Raw genomic sequence first — 13,094 nt, forward strand, 5'->3', positions numbered from 1 at the left:
CTCCAGACATCGACCAGGCCAAGCTCAGACATCCCCCCCCTTGAATTGCCCTAGCAATTGGTGAGTCTGTACGTGCCACCTGGATCTATCCTTACCAGCTTGTAATGCCACATTCAGGTCCCCAGCCACCACTAGATGCCCTTGTGAGAATTTCATACATTTCACCCACAGGACTGCATAGAAGCACGGCTTCTCCACATTCGGTCCATACATGTTTACCAATGTGACAGGACAGCCCGCCAGCTCCCTGAAGACAATAACATACCTCCCTCAGGGTCACAGATATGCTCTGAAAGCCTGAAGCCCAGGGATTTATGAATGATTATTCAATACCCCATGCGAGTAGGGAGAGAAGGAAGTATAATATCTAGCATCGCCCCATGCCTTTGCGAGTCCCACATTCAAACTGACCAACAGATGTGTTTCTTGTAGAAATAATATTTTGGCCCCATGACACTCACTATAGGCCACAACCTTGCACATCTTTGCATAATTATTGAGACCCCTGACGTTGCATCTAAGTAGGGTACAGCTGTTAGAGCCTACATCTTTCGTCATTCAGCTTTTCAATACTATTGCTCTCCAATGCAGATAACCCACTTTGACATAGTTCTTTAGTGCATCCAAACTTTTGCTGCACCAAACATATGAACAACTTTCCCCTTTGTCTCCCCCATCCCACCTCCCCTGTGACCCCAGTCCCTTCTTCAATCAGGACAAGCCAATCCCCAACCGGCAGTGACAGCCACCAACCCTCCTCCAACAATACCATTAAACAATTTAAACTGGGGCGCCTACCCGGGGGTGCCGAACACAGCAACCACTTACAATCCACCCACATCAGTTCCCCCCTCAGGGAAGAGAAGTCCCTTCATCAAAGGATATTAAGCAACACATTCCTATTTGTTAAATCATGTTCATGCTCTCCACTGCGGGGCAACCATACCCCATTCTCCTGGGGAGGTATTCCCAGCCGCCCTCCCGAGCCCAACAAAAGCATACCATATAATACTTCACCGCCCTTGGGTGGGCAGGGCCTTCACTATTTGGGCAGGGACTCAACAAAAGTTGCCACCTTGGCAGGGTCCGTAAAGAATATGGTTGTTATCATCCACGACCCTCAACTGCCAGGAAGGAAATACGAGCTCTCTGAACTGTTGGCGTAAAATCTTGAAAGAAGGATATTCTCGCCCCCTCATAGTGTATGTCCCCAACCCCCTCTTTGTCCTTCGCAAGATGGTGTCTCTATCACTGCAGTTTAATAGTTGCACATTGACCGGGCGTGGGGTCTGTCCTGGTCTCGGGATCTGCCCCGTGTTGCATGATGGCACTGATTCTGGGATCCCTTTATCCCGGATGTTATGCCTAGATCGAGCCTCCAGGTCTTCATTTTTATCACGGATCTCCTTGACCTCTCTCTGCAACCCCCGTATCGCTGCTTTGACCTTGCTACTAGTGTCTTCAAGCACGCCAACCCAGTGTTCTGCCTTCCTAAAACAGCCACTTTCCTGATCTATCTGCTCCTGCATTCGGTCCATCTTATATTCCACACCATCTAGTTTGGTATTGACGGCCGCAAACCCACTCTTCATCTCAGCCAGCAGCAGGCTGAGTTCAGAAGGGCCGTCTGGCAACTTTTCAGTCACTGCGTGAAGCGGGTTGGGGCTCTTCGCAACTATACTCCTGGCCGTTCTGGCGAGGATGACATGCCCTTGTGTAATGCCAGACCTACCTTTTGGGTGAACTGCAGGCGGCCCTGCTTTTTACATCCCTTTGCCATTCAGGAGATTCAGTCCCCTTTGCAATTAAAGTCCAGCCTTCGCTGCTGGGCCAAGATTAATTGGGATCCACGCAGTATCACATCAGCGAGAATCTCGCCTCCGCTAGGTCTTTGCCAACACCGCTACTGTTTGCTTCACTCCACTTATACCTGCGTTATTTTCCCCAAAAAGGAGCTCTAGGAGTCACTTCCACAAACAATCAGAGTTAGCTGAGGGAGGGCCCTGGGCCGCTATTGCTGGCCACTGGCCCCCAGATTGATTGGCAAAGGGAGGCACTTCTCGCACTCCTCCGCCTCACTGCCTCTAGCTCGCTTGCAGCTGCAAACGGGAGTGGGCTACCATATACGGATCAGGACTTCTCTATGGAGCACCCCGCTTCACATCCGTTCTGAAATGCTGATGCATACAGCTCCTGTTATGCCACTCACCCCTGGCCTTGGGGGTTAGACCCCTCCTCCGCTTGCACTGTGGTAGACTTTGGTCCCAGCTCCTCACTCCAGCCGGTACTGTCTTCTGTTCCGGTCTGGGAAGGCCTTCTCTCACCACCACCGGCCTTGGATGCGCACGGCCTCCTCCGGTAGCTCAGCAACCAGTTAACAGTGCTGCCGGTGCCCGGGCATGACCCCAGCGCCCTGCAGCTTCCTTTAGTAAGCCTGCCGCAATGGACTTCGCTGTGAGGCACTCTTACGGCCCCCCTCCTTGCCGGGCTCCTTTTCTGCAGGGACTCCACCCTCGGCCACAGTGCCCTCAGGTCCCCCGTGCCTCTCTGCCTCTCCCGTGCTCAGGAGCATGTGCGCCCATGGAGGGGGGAAGAACGGGGCCAGCTAGATCGTTGGCCGTATCTCAACAGATCTGGCACCAAACGTGTTCGCCCAGGAGACACACGGTCACTGGTGTCTCACAACCATGCACAGCAGATTGTAGGCATTATTGTTCGATCAATGCGCCCATGGGCCTCCTCCTCCTCCAGGTCGGAAGCGGAGCTCAGATGCAGGGGGCCATCTTGGCTGCCGGCTCTCGAGCGCCCCCTGAATCATATCTTGACTTTGTTTCAACGGTTGATCCATTGACCATGAAAGTGCCTGAATAACAGTAGCCCTTCAGCGTTCATTAAGGCCAGAGAGGCAATGGCTACTGGAGGTTTACAATTTCATGAGACTAGTGTATAGAATATGTCCATGCAAAAGGTAGGCTCCCTGAATAATAGGGTATTCAAGGAATACAGTATTGCTACTAGCGTCGAAATGTATATAGGGGACATACATATTGTTAAGAGCAAAAACATCTACATACAATTAATAGTTTCATATCGCGATCATCTTAATGTCTTTTGGTCATAGAATGTTGTCACTTTTATACTTTAACATGTTATGGTTCCTGATTATGCTCTAATTTTCGCATCACCCAGAATAGCCAGATCGAGTATTTTTCCATGTCTGATATAATATACAATTTACAAAATGCAATATGCGATATAGGCTAATAGGTTCAGAACCTTATGACGTTGCCTCTGAATGAATGGATCATGAGCTGTGGTCTAATGTTCGCTGTATGTAGTACACAGCTTTTTAATCTCACCTTTGCCTAAATAGCATCCTTGTGCATGTCACTTCCCTTGATCAAGCAGCCAGAGGGGCCATTATTCCTAGTTAATTAAATGTGTTGTTAGTGCAACAGTACTGCATTCATTACTTCAAGTTCTTCATTCAAGCCGGTACGATAGCTCAGCGGGTTGAGTGCTCGCTGCTGTGATCTGCAGGTCGCAGGTCCGAATCCCGGCAAGGCCAACTCAGCCTTTCATCCTTCCGAGGTCGATAAATGAGTACCAATTTCGGTTGGGTGATGCTGTATGTAAATTTGTGCTCTGTAAAGTGCTTTGGATTAAGGCACTATATAAATAACACATCATTATCATTATCATTTGTAGTCTGCAGGAATTGTAATGGAGAGGATTATGGGTGGGGCTATGCATTACTTAAGTGTCTGGTTAGTATAGCTAGCACATGCCATCAAGTCTCAATTGTGATGTCTGCACCATGACTGAATACTACTGGACTATCAGGTGTCACATTTCAGAATGGTTACATCTCAGGGACCCAGCACGCGTATGTGTAATAACGAATAGGCAAATTGCTTAGGTATCTGATGGCTGAGTTATCTTTAGATTGTTAATGTACTCACTCATCCTGATGAAAACGTACTGTTTGGAAACAGTGATCAATGCCTTGAAAAGACTACTCACCAAATCAATGTCACTTACTATTCCTATTTAATTTTGCAGAAATACATCAATGAAGACGATGCTGGGCATATAGCTGAAAAGTAGGACACAGTGAACAAACATCTCTGCACAATTATCATTTTTGGCCCTGAAAATTAATATTACGATGTTGATTAATGTTGAAATATTATGACCTACTAAACGGCATTCCCTCTGGCCCGCCCACAGATTCTAAATTCAGACTTAAGCAGAGGAAGGGAAAGACCGAAGTTATTTTTAGATAATTAAGCTATGAAGTTACAGAGTAGATCGGTTGCATAATCTCCTATTTGAAATGTAAAAGGCATTTACTTCGTAAGGCACTAACATGCGACGGGATATTCCTATCTCCGTGAGATGGGAAAGAAAGCATCCAGCCATTGGGCGGTCTTGTCATGGCAGCCTTTGTAAACAGCAAAAGTGTCATCTCCCAAGGGAGAGGCCACTTCCCTCGTTATCCAGAAGGCAAAGTTGCCTGGTTGTTCTTGCCACTACATTGGACCAGGTTATTGCTCCCAGTCATAAAGACAGAAAAGTTTCATTTTATTAAGGGGACATTTTTTGAGACACAAACTATTACTTTTCTTGTATTCTTTATTTGTGTTTGGTTACATATTAAACCCTTCACAATAAAACATAACAATCATTACCAGATACACATATAGTAAAACAATTTCTTAAAAAATTAAACAGTTACACATAAAGTCCCACAATGCATAAAACAATCCAGGTCATCATCATAAAAGATGTGACATTGATGCTGCCAATCCAAAACAGGGCTATCACACTGAAAGAACCCACCTCCCAACCAAATCACTATTCCGCAAAGCTTAAATGTTCACGAGAAAGATCCAGAATATCACCCAGTAGTATAAAAACGTTTTAAAAAATGTCATTACTGAAATAGTTAATGAAAGAGAATCACCTGCCATTATGTGAGCCCATATGTTGCCTGTCAACACATAGCTAACAGAATGAACACATCTACCTAAATGATTAATCCTCAAATCACGCAGGGCACTACAATATAGAGTTAAATGTTTGAGGGTTTCTTTTAATGGCTGATGATATAATTCACATGTCCTTTTCTCATCTGGGAGGCCTATCATTGGGCACAATACATGAAGAGTTAATAGACAATACAGCCTACATTTCAAAAAGAACATGCACAATTGCATTGAGGGTGATTTAGTAAGGGAGAGGTTTGGACAGGTTCACAGATACCAAACAATATTTTCATTATATTTTTGCAGTGAGTCCCAAGTGGTGATTCTGTCATAGTACTCCATTCTCCTTTTAAAATTATAAAAACGTGTCTCAGGATTAATTGCATCTTCTTTTAAAAAAACCCTCACATGAGAGCATAAAATCCATGTCAGACGAATCATCATTATTTTCATACAATTCAACAACATAATTCACCGAGAGCATTATATAAATACAATCCAAGTTTCTTACATTTGAAAACATGCCACAAAGAAAACAAGCCCAACTCCCAATGTATCACTGTAAGAGGTACTGAATTTGGTAGTCCCAATACTGTCCCCCATAGCCTCCCTTCAAGCAGTTCCAATCAACCCTTAATAGAGTGCAGCAATAATTCTAAACCAAAGATCAGTTTAGGGATCCCTTTCTGTTTATAAAAGATTAGGAGGGGCAAAGGAGAAAATTGACAGAGTTTAGGATGAATCAACTTCATTTGGACCATAACTGCTTCAAGTTTACCAACAGTCTGGCTTTCACAGGGTTAGATGAGATTTTACTGAAAAAATATAGCCCAAATATTGTAGGGTTGAAACATCCAGAATTACTGACCCATCGATTCCTATATTTCCTTTGCCTATTAAACGCAACAATTTGATGCTTCTCTGGGTTAATAGCTAACATATTTTCCATGGCATATTTTCCCACTGCATCTAATGTTCTCTGCAGACCTATTGGCGTTCGAAAGAACAACACCGTATGCATAGAGCAGCGAGCCAAGAACTATCGCACCCAAACTCGGAGGAAACAAATTTGGCAAATTGAAAGCATCCGCAAGATCAGAAATATACAAACTGAATAGTGTAGGGGCCAGCACACATCCTTGTCTGACCCCTACACCCACCCCAAACTCCTTAGTAGTAGCTCTATCCGAGTTTTGTCTAACATATAACTTATTGTTGTGATGAAGGAGTTTAAGAAGACTTAATAGAAACCTGGGAATTCCCAAAGTAGTGAGTTTGTACCAAGTCGTTATAATTTATCAAAGCAGCCTGCCCTGGCTACATATAAAGTTTTATTTTCAGACAGAGCCACCTTCTTAATTAAAAAAGTAAAGGGCAAACCATTGAGGGTGGTCCACAGACCTTTTCTAAAAGCTTGTTTGTCAAATATTAAAAATCTGCAGTTCATCAACCCCTAGCATATGATATTTTAAAACCAAAGCAGCAAAGATTTTCCCCACAGAGTCTATTAGGGAAATAGGCGATAACTGGATGTCTCAGATCTTGGACCCTTCTTATATATATGGATTATGATTGCAGATTTCCATGACATAGATATTCTATTTTCTTCAACAATTTGTTTAAAAAGCGTCAACAGGATATCCACCCAGAGATTGAGATTCTTTTTCAACACACAGAATCACCATCGGGGCCAGAGGCCCTGGAATCCTTCAAATGCATGATCATACTCTTAATATCATCATGTTTCCAGTTTGGCCATCGTTCGCCCGTGTGTATAGGTGGCAGGACCTCCTCATTCTGTGAGGGAACACTGTTATTAAAATGAGCAAGCCACCTATCTATTGGAATCCCATTCGACTGTAACCTTTGTTCCTTTGATCCTGAGAGCCGTTCAAAATGTGTCAAATTCTTCTATTATCTTGTGTGCAGAAAAAAAACATTATTTGATTCTGTTTAATGTACTGAGTCATTTTATATGTTTTGAGCCCGTTTTTAAAAATGACCTTACTTCTCAGTAAGAGGTGAGGTCTTTCATCCCACCTCAAAGTGCAGGATTTTAATAGCTCCCTGATTTGCTGTCTAAGCTCATGCTTCTTATCCCTAGTAACCACATCAAACTTCCTAGTGTGATGTCACTGTCTTTTGGAGTTCTCTTAGATTTAGTTACCGGGGGAAAGCAATCTGCGAGGCTGGAGTGCACCTGTAGGATTATGTTCTCATTATCACTCTAGGAGGCGAGAGCAGTTTATCATGTTGCTCAGATCACTGGTTTTACCTAATGGTGTTAACCTGCATTCCCAGCAATTCCACTGTTCCCCCTCCCCTCCTGTGCCTACAGTTTTGTACTTAAAACAAGCTCACTCACTAACGTTTCGGCTGGATGCTGATGCTGCACCTTTACCTGCTCCTCCACTTCTACCTTATGCTCCTCAGAGTAACCCATTAGAAGCCCTGGAAATGGAAACTACGTCCATGGCAGCCATCTTGTTGTACATTTTGTTTTCCTGAGGGAATAAATGAGTCACGCACCCTAGGGTGCCTTTTTATTCCTTAAGCACCCCTGTCTTTACCATGGGGTGCTACTGGTAATAATCTCTTCGTTAGAGGCTGTATCGGAATTAAAGGGCATCGCTATATAGAAGCCTATTAATTTGAGTAGCTGGCCATTACCACTTGACAAAGCCTCCCAATTAAGGGATTAGTTCCTAAATAAAACCTAAGACCTTCTACAAGTCGGACTGATGATTGCAACATTCCCCTTATGTAATTTATGGTGGGTCAGAAGAAAGACAAGGACTCTTGTGAGACATATGAATTATGTTTTTATCAACGAAAAGGAAAACGCCCATCTTTCTCTACTTGTATGGGGTGTTCCCTATTTAACAAAACTAGCTAAGGTGCTCGTCGGTCATCAGTGAAATGTATTAAAAGAATATGTCCACCGTCCAAACTAACCCTAGCTTACCCTACCCCTATTACTAACAGCTAAGCGCAGGAGATTGACGCCCTTCTGCTGCGTTATGCCTCAGCACCCTTTTTCTCAGTAGCTAATTTTCAAATAGTCTCTTGCGATTTCTTTGATCAGTTCATATATTTCTCTCAATGCTTCTTTAAGCCATGTGTCTCTGTATTGATATCTTTTCCCTTGATAATGTTTTTCTTTCGCTTAAGACTTTCCTCTTTGGTTTTGTTATAAAGCTTTATTTTTTCCCTTTCCCATGGTAAGCTTATACAACTCTTCAGATCATCTCCCATAAAGCTCCTTTCCTTTTTATACAGTTCACCTTCTTTTTCCTCTGTATGATATCTTTCTTTGAACATACATTTCAATTTGTCTGTTTCTCGTATAACCTCCTCCTCCTCCTTTCTGATATTCTTTTCACTTGGACTGTGCAGAGTATGAATACACTTATAGTGATCCTTATTCACTTCTCTTTCCCTCCTTGTTATTGTCTCTTTAGTTTGATAGGGCCAAGTATAATTACTGTCAGAATGATCCTGGTTCACTTCTCTTACTTCCACTAGAATCATATGTTTATCCTGCTTGAGATGAACATAACTATTTCGGGGCTTATTCTCCTTAAATTCTCTTATTGTCTCTTTATCGTCACTGAAACGAGTATGAACAGTCTTGTAATGGTTCTCTCTCAAATCTCTTATCGTCGCTTTATTGTCACTGAGGCGAGCATGAGCACCCTGTTAATGATTTTCTTCCAATTCTCTTGTCTCTTTATCGTCACTGTGACGAATATGAACACTCCTGTAATGGTTCTCTCTCAATTCTCTTATCGTCTCTTTATTGTCTCTGAGGCGAGTATGAACACTCCTGTAAAGATTCTCTCTCTATTCTCTTATCCTCTCTTTATTGTCACTGAGACGAGTATAAACACTCCTGTAAAGATTCTCTCTCAATTCTCTTATTGTCTCTTTATTATCACTGAGACGAGCATGAGTACTCTTGTAATGATGTTCTTCCAATTCTCTTATCATCTCTTTATCGTCACTGAAATGAGTATAAACACTCTGGTAATGATTCTCTTCCATTTCTCTAATCGCATCTTTATTACTGAGACGAGTATGAACACTCTGGTACTGATTCGCCGTCTTTGTCCCCAGTCTCCCGCTTTCCAAGTTAGTTGATGACTTCAGGGAATAGGTAACTGGAATTTCTCTTCATTCGGGTCTTGCTCCTGTCTTTGCCTGCCCAACTTCATTTCTGCATTCGGTTTCTCATTTTACATCTCTTCGGGTAGCTCTATGGTATGCGACATACAGTAAAGTATCGTTCCTTCATCTACCTTGTGGTCTCGGCGTTGTTATCAGGACCTCCGGTCCACCACAGTTTCTCTGTGGTTATGCCACCACTTATGGCTGCTCTCCCTCGTCTGTTTATCGGATGCGCTGCATCCAGCTCTCTGGCTTCAGCTTCCCAGCTGATTCGAAATTTGGGTGTTTCCTGGAGTTCAGCGTGTCCAACCCTTTCAGCTCTGACATAGCCATGGGCATTCCCAGGCTTGTCTGCATCCCTCTCGCACTCTTCCTGCAGGTTCTTATCCTCCTATTTATTCCTCCCTATCCCAGTTAAATTGTGTTTTCTATTTAAACAAGTTCCAGTTTCTGTATTGCAATAACACATCCTTGTTCTTTCTCATTTAAACCTTGTTAGAATATATCCAAAGAGGTGATATTGGAGGGATCTTTAGCGAGTTCCTCAGAGGAGCGAGAGTCCTTTTCCCCAAAAGGGGAGTCTTTCCCGGTGAGGTCCTGCTTGCCTGGACCCAAGGGAGGGTGTTGCAGAGTGGGCTCACCTCTCTAGCCTCAGTGGGGGTGGGAGGGACTCCCTCTTGGGACGAGGGAACAAATTCCCTCGATTCATAAAGATTTCTGCAAATATCTGTTGTTAATAGGTTAGAGGCCCGGAGTCCAATATGCCCTCAAAACCATGCACACTAAGTGGCAAAGCTTTTGAATGGGGTCATTTGAAGAGGTAGTGAAGAGTCTTCTTTTAAAAATACTTTCCCACTGTACTGCCATACTAAGGCAATGATGCAAATGGCAATTATTATAGTGACTAGGCCGTCAATATAGTTAACTTTCAGTTGCATGCATTGGACTATCAAAAATGCGAACAAGTAATGTATACAACCATATGGCTTTCTATTTCGAAACAGTGTGTTTTTCTACATACTGTACACTAGTAAGAACATATGGGTCCTGTTCACAGAGGGTTTTGCAAAGGGGTTTTGCCATTATAAAACACTTCTGTGAATTAGGCCCACGGTATACAACTTGAAGCTGAGCTCATGGCCCTTCAGGTAGGATGCATGTTTTGCAGATCAGCGAGTTGACTTACGTTTGCAGTGTTTGTCGCAGAGCGCTGACGCCCTCATGTCACACAGTCGCAGGGATCCTTTACTGCTGCTGTAGACGAAGAGGTTGCAGTGGTGTGGGTGGAATTCCGCAGCAGTGATCACCTCCGTCAAGTCCTCCATGTTGGCCGGTTTAATATCTACAATGTCTGGGGGAAAGCTGCGTTAAGGAAAACTTAATTCACTTTGACTTAATAACTATTCCCAGCAAGATTTGGAGTGATTTATTGCACACATACATTGCCTGGTTTTAATAAGTCCATTTTGAAATAGTGTGATCATCGAAAGGCCTGTTCATTAGGGAAGCACGGAATGAAAAGCTCAGGCAAATAAGAATTGAATATTGCAACACTTTCCCAATGAAACCTGAATATTTCTATCTACTTAGACCACCGTCTCTCACATACCTTTCATTGCATTTATTCTGGTTATTATGAGGGCTGATGACAGAGCGCTACCCAGCTGCGCCTATAATGCTAGACATCGCCATGCTAATGATCGTAGCCTCCCAGTCTATCACCACTGGCATTTTCATGTATTAGTTTTCATTTACTCGGCCCACTGACAATACAAATTTCAGATTTTCAAATTGGATAAGAAATCGAGGGGTGGCCTTAACGAGTCACAAAGAGTATTTGGGGGTGAACCCTAAGACGTGTCTGGTGCGGTCTAAGAATTGCAAGTAGTTAAGGAACATTCAAATAGATGGGAGGCCTGAGCTACTATTATAGTGGCCTAAAAGTGACCTAGCAGACGCGGTCCAATTTTTGTACCTGCCATGAAAAGTATGCAAATATAAAATAATTTATCAGGAGTAAAGAAATCAACTGAAATAAAAATATTCAAATTCAAAAAACAAAATCAAGTCAAAGTAGGTAAATGCAGGCTCCAATCACTGAGTTCTTTTAAAGGAAATCCATGATTCTTATGTGTTTGTTTACATATATGATTCCAAATAAAAGACTTCAATGTAAGTTGCAAAAATCAAACAATGTACACCCTATATTATATTTTACATTGATTATTACGAAACAAATAATCCAACTCCAAATGTCTGAAAATGACGGTGTTATACTACACATGGGGACAGTGACATCTACTACTGAAGACTAGTATCATCTGTGAGGGGTCAGTAATGTGAGACTCACGACTGTATTGTGTTTTATCAGGATTTGCCAATTTATTATACACCAAATAATAACAAAAATCCTAACTAAACCTACACTACTAGGGGATTTCCCGCCTATTCTAAAATCTATGGGAAAACCTCCTAGCATTCACAAATCTAACCCTCACCATAAAACATATCAGCATTCAAACAACATAAATACAACATGCATAAAAAGGTTACCAAGCACCCAGTGTCTTGAGGACTTCTTGGGATCCTGGGCAGATCTTGCTCCCCAAGAGTGTCCAAAAGTACATTTTCTCCAAGTAACAAAAGGTCTCAACCAAAGTCTTGAAAAGTTCCAAAGAAACACAAGGGTTCACACAAAATCCACTGGTCAAAGTCTCATCTTTGTTGGTTGAAAGACAGTTCCACCAAGAATTAACAGCACCAATGAAGTTTCTCGGACAACTTCCTTCCAAGAAAGAATAGATGAGATGGAGAAAAGTATCTTCTTCCACTATGCCAACAACTTCTGCATTGTATATTCTGATGTGTCTTATGTACAATTGTCAGGATGTTCGGGCTTGAGATGTACTCCTCGCTCAACCTACTTCCTTCTGCAATATAACTGCAAGAACAGCTCCCTTGGACCCACAGTTAACTTCAACAGTTCTGACAACCACAGTCTTGCTATTGCTACTACAACTTCCACTGCTTCGCAAAGTGCTGCTACAATGGCAACTTCAAAGTGAGGCCCTGCTACAAGACATCTTCTACCCCCACGGGCTGGCAAGGAACTCTTCTTTCTATATCCTCAGAAAGGACAGCCTCTTTGCCTGTCTTGCAGCTACCATAGGCTATTTCTCCATTTCCAGACAGTATTTGCCATGCAGATAAAAAACACCTTTGGTGAACAAGTACCCAGCTTCCTTCCCCAGTATTATATGCACCTAGTCTTCAGTAGTTGCCCCAAAGTGGTTGTGCCACTCTCCCATATGATGTGTCCAGAATCCATGTCTCCTGGAGTAACAAAATATCGATGTCTTGTAAAAAAATCATAACATCATGGTCCTTGAGCCTTGTTTTAAGGACGGCCACATTCCAGGAGACAATACTCATGGACTGCATAGTACATTTTCCAACATAAGGGCCCAGAAGGAGGAATGTGCGCCATGCACCCATACACAGTGTCCTTTGCTCTAGATGGTAGCATCATTGTGGCAATTTTGTCAAAAGACTTTCCAAAGCTACTTACCGACCCAACCTTGCCTGTGCGGGCTCATTGTCTGTATACGTGATTGGGAGGTCTACGTGATGACGCAAAGCGGCACAAGCCAAGTGTCATGTAGATGGCATGTGACATGTTGTTCATCCCGGTAGACCTCCACACTCCTGAGTGCCATTTCGTCCGCACAGTTCAATATTGCAGCTCGCAGATATTGATTCGCCATCCCAAATCTGACATTACAGTGGCCAGTGCATAGCCATTTTTGCAGTACAAAATGACTTTGCACAGACTTTTCACCTGCACAAATACCATTTGCACGGTTCCATGAATCAGGGTTTGTGTCGGCAGTGCAAAGTCACTTTACAGCAGTGCAAAGTCACTTTGAACCATGCAAAGAA

The 13,094-nt window shown here is 43.1% G+C and overlaps 1 protein-coding gene across 4 annotated transcripts in view; it reads right to left on the reverse strand.

Annotated features, from left to right (window-relative positions):
* Positions 1-13,094, reverse strand: part of PPP2R2C (protein phosphatase 2 regulatory subunit Bgamma) — a 1,229,805-nt gene that overhangs the window by 95,333 nt on the left and 1,121,378 nt on the right. For all 4 annotated transcript variants that reach the window (XM_069631987.1, XM_069631986.1, XM_069631988.1 and 1 more), the window contains one exon: positions 10,342-10,506. In XM_069631987.1, the coding sequence (XP_069488088.1) occupies positions 10,342-10,506 (165 nt within the window). The remainder of the gene's footprint in view (positions 1-10,341; positions 10,507-13,094) is intronic.

This window comes from Ambystoma mexicanum, chromosome 6q (genome assembly GCF_040938575.1).
Source record: "Ambystoma mexicanum isolate Mex_15411 chromosome 6q, UKY_AmexF1_1, whole genome shotgun sequence".
Lineage (NCBI taxonomy): Eukaryota > Metazoa > Chordata > Amphibia > Caudata > Ambystomatidae > Ambystoma > Ambystoma mexicanum.